The sequence below is a fragment of the Bidens hawaiensis genome, unplaced genomic scaffold (genome assembly GCF_021521415.1).
Source record: "Bidens hawaiensis isolate Kalapana, Puna unplaced genomic scaffold, B.hawaiensis_p1.1 tig00004282_1, whole genome shotgun sequence".
NCBI classification, from domain to species: Eukaryota; Viridiplantae; Streptophyta; class Magnoliopsida; order Asterales; family Asteraceae; genus Bidens; species Bidens hawaiensis.
Window position 1 is genome coordinate 283072 of NW_027491257.1, and position 2786 is coordinate 285857.

General features: G+C 38.0%; 1 protein-coding gene across 1 annotated transcript; it reads left to right on the forward strand.

Moving 5' to 3' along the window:
• The first annotated feature begins 310 nt into the window (after positions 1-310).
• On the forward strand, positions 311-2544 carry LOC143625983 (chitinase CLP-like). Its single transcript, XM_077096190.1, has 2 exons — positions 311-445; positions 1404-2544. The coding sequence occupies exons 1-2, from the start codon at positions 311-313 to the stop codon at positions 2520-2522; spliced, it is 1254 nt and encodes a 417-aa protein (XP_076952305.1). The 3' UTR covers positions 2523-2544.
• The last annotated feature ends 242 nt before the right edge of the window (positions 2545-2786 follow it).

Below are 2786 nucleotides of genomic sequence, written 5' to 3' on the forward strand. Positions count from 1 at the left end.
TTTAAATGGGATGAACTGGATTCTATTTTTAGAAACTCTTACAAATAGTTATATGACATATATAGGATAAGGACAAGTAGATATAATTTAAACCACACAAACCAAACCTATTTTCACATGTCATCTTCATTACCACCACCTCATAACTAGCGACACATTGGCGGCCAAAATGATAAAAAATAAAAAGCTCAAAACAAAATTAAAATATTAACATATTAATTACACACACATAACACATACACATGTATATAAAGGCCCTATATACTCCAAATAACATCTATCACTCATTATCACATTCCAACACCAAAATATGCAATTCCTAAACATACTTCTCATCTTCTTATCATCATTCTCTCACACCGTTTATTCAAGTTTAAACAACTCAGTTATCCCCATTAAGAAAGATGCTCAAACATCTCTTCCTAAGATCACTTGGTCGTACCAGGTAACATGCTCTTAACTGCTTGTTAACAAAGTTGTAGGTTCAGTAAACTGTTCATGACCTGTTTAACTGGAAAGCTGTTCATGTTCATTCTTTCAATAAATGAATGAACATGAAACAAAAAAATTTGTTTATTTAGTTAAACGAGAAAATAAGAATATATGTTTTTTGCTTGTTCATTTATGCTTGTTTTGTGTTTGGTTAATTGTTTGTGCCTGTTTACGTTTGTTCATATATGTTTATTTATGTGTGTTTGTGCTCGTGAACTGTTTATTTAGATTTTAAACGAACAACAGAAACAATTTTTTAAAATAAATACACACGAACACAAATATTTGTTCGAGATGTAATCCAATAAACAATTTATATCTTTACTCCTTTACAAAAGGAATATATATGTTTTAAAAAGAGAAAATATATAGTTGATTTTTTGATTAAGTGTTCATCTTTGCAAACGCTAAGGTTAATTAGTTTTTTTTGGGAGGGGGAGGGGTGGGAGTGGGTTCTTCGCAGTGTAATTTTACCGATTTTGGGATTTTTTACCCCTTTTTTTTATAAGTGGTGTAAATATTTGGGTGGGGGTGACCTTTTTTTGTTAGTAGTGTAATTTTATCGATTTTCGTCCGGATTTTTTATCCATTTTTTCATAAGTGGTGTAAAATTATTTTTGGGGGTATTTTTTTTCCTTAGCAGTGTAATTTTACCGATTTTCGTCTGAATTATTTTTATCTGGATTTTCTTATAAGTAGTGTAAATTTAAAAAATTTTGAGTTGTGCCCCTCAAGCTTAGCTACCACGGATCTGTGTTCATTTAAAGTTAAATGAACCAACACGAGCATACCCGTGTTCGTGTTCATATTCATTATGTTCGTTTACATACCTAAACAAAGGTGTAAATGTGTATTCTTGAACATTATTATGTCAAGATACTAACATTGGCTAATTACATTTGTCTAATAAGGTACCGACGCGCGACGACGAGTTCTATCTCTTCCTCGACCTCGACGCCCCCTTCGTGTGGAAAGACTGCATCATCCGACACTCCGACGTCCCTTGCGGCCTCGAAGAAGGCTGCCGGTTTCCGGTTCGATGCGACACCCCTTTATGCAAAGAAGCTAAATCATACATCAACCCTATATGCCCATCACTAAACATAACCGATAAATACGGTTGTAGCATATGTACCGTTACACCGTACAACCCGATTTCAAACACGTGCAAAATTTCGCAACTAATGACCGATTTAGCCACTATATATTACACAAACGGTCGTAACCCGAGCCGAGGTCCAAGGTGGCCATTCGGGACCGAGTTTGTGTTATCATGTGCACCAAAATCTTTGTTAAAGTCTTTTCCTACATATGTAAGAGGTGTTGCGGGGTTTTCGTGGTCGGGTTTGGGTTTTCCACGTCAGCTTTCGTCTATTGACTTCAGCGCGAAGTTTGCACTTTGTTTGCCGGCCTCAACGTCCGGTCTTGGCGTGACGTTTTTGGGCGACGGACCGTTTTATTTCACCGATTCTCCGAATCGTGACCTTAGAACGCTTCTTTCATACACTCCGATGGTTCGGAAGAGTTTGAAGTCGCTTGGGTATTATATTAAAATAAACCGGATTTTAATTAAAGGGGCGCCGGTTACTTTACCGTCAGGTAAAGGTACATCTGTTAAGATCAGTACTCGAGTACCGTACACGGTGCTCGAGACTAATATTTACAAAGCCTTTGTAAGCAGTTTTACAAAGGCTTTAGGTAATGTTGGTAAAGTAACCGCGGTTAAGCCGTTTAGTTATTGTGTTAAGGATAGTGTGGTGGCACCGAAGATTGATCTCGAGACGGAGAGTGGGAAGGTTTGGAGTATTTCGGGTGAGAATTCGTTGAAGCGGGTGGGGAATGGGGTTGCGTGTCTAGCGTTTGTCGATGGTGGGTCGAAAGTTACCTATCCGATTGTGATTGGGACGTTTCAGTTGGAGAATAATTTATTGTACTTTGATCTGGTGAATCAAAAGCTCGGGTTTAGTTCTTCGTTGTTGGCTCAAGGGAGTTCTTGTGGCGGGTTTAACTTCACCGAGGTTACGAGTTGAGGTGATGTCGAGAAAGTTAATTAATGGGTCTATGTAGTCACACTTAAGGGGTAATTAACTATGACGCCCGTTAAACTCGGTTTGAGACGAATAAATGTATCGAGTTTACTCTTGTAAGCCTGTTATTTGGCATTGGGTAGTAATAAACTTGTCATGACTATGTCTTCTTTCTTTTCGGTCCAGTTTTGGTCACGATCACTTCTTATGACCGCCCCGGGTTTAAGTTGTCATTTATTAAGACCCGGGCTGGTTTTCACCGAACCC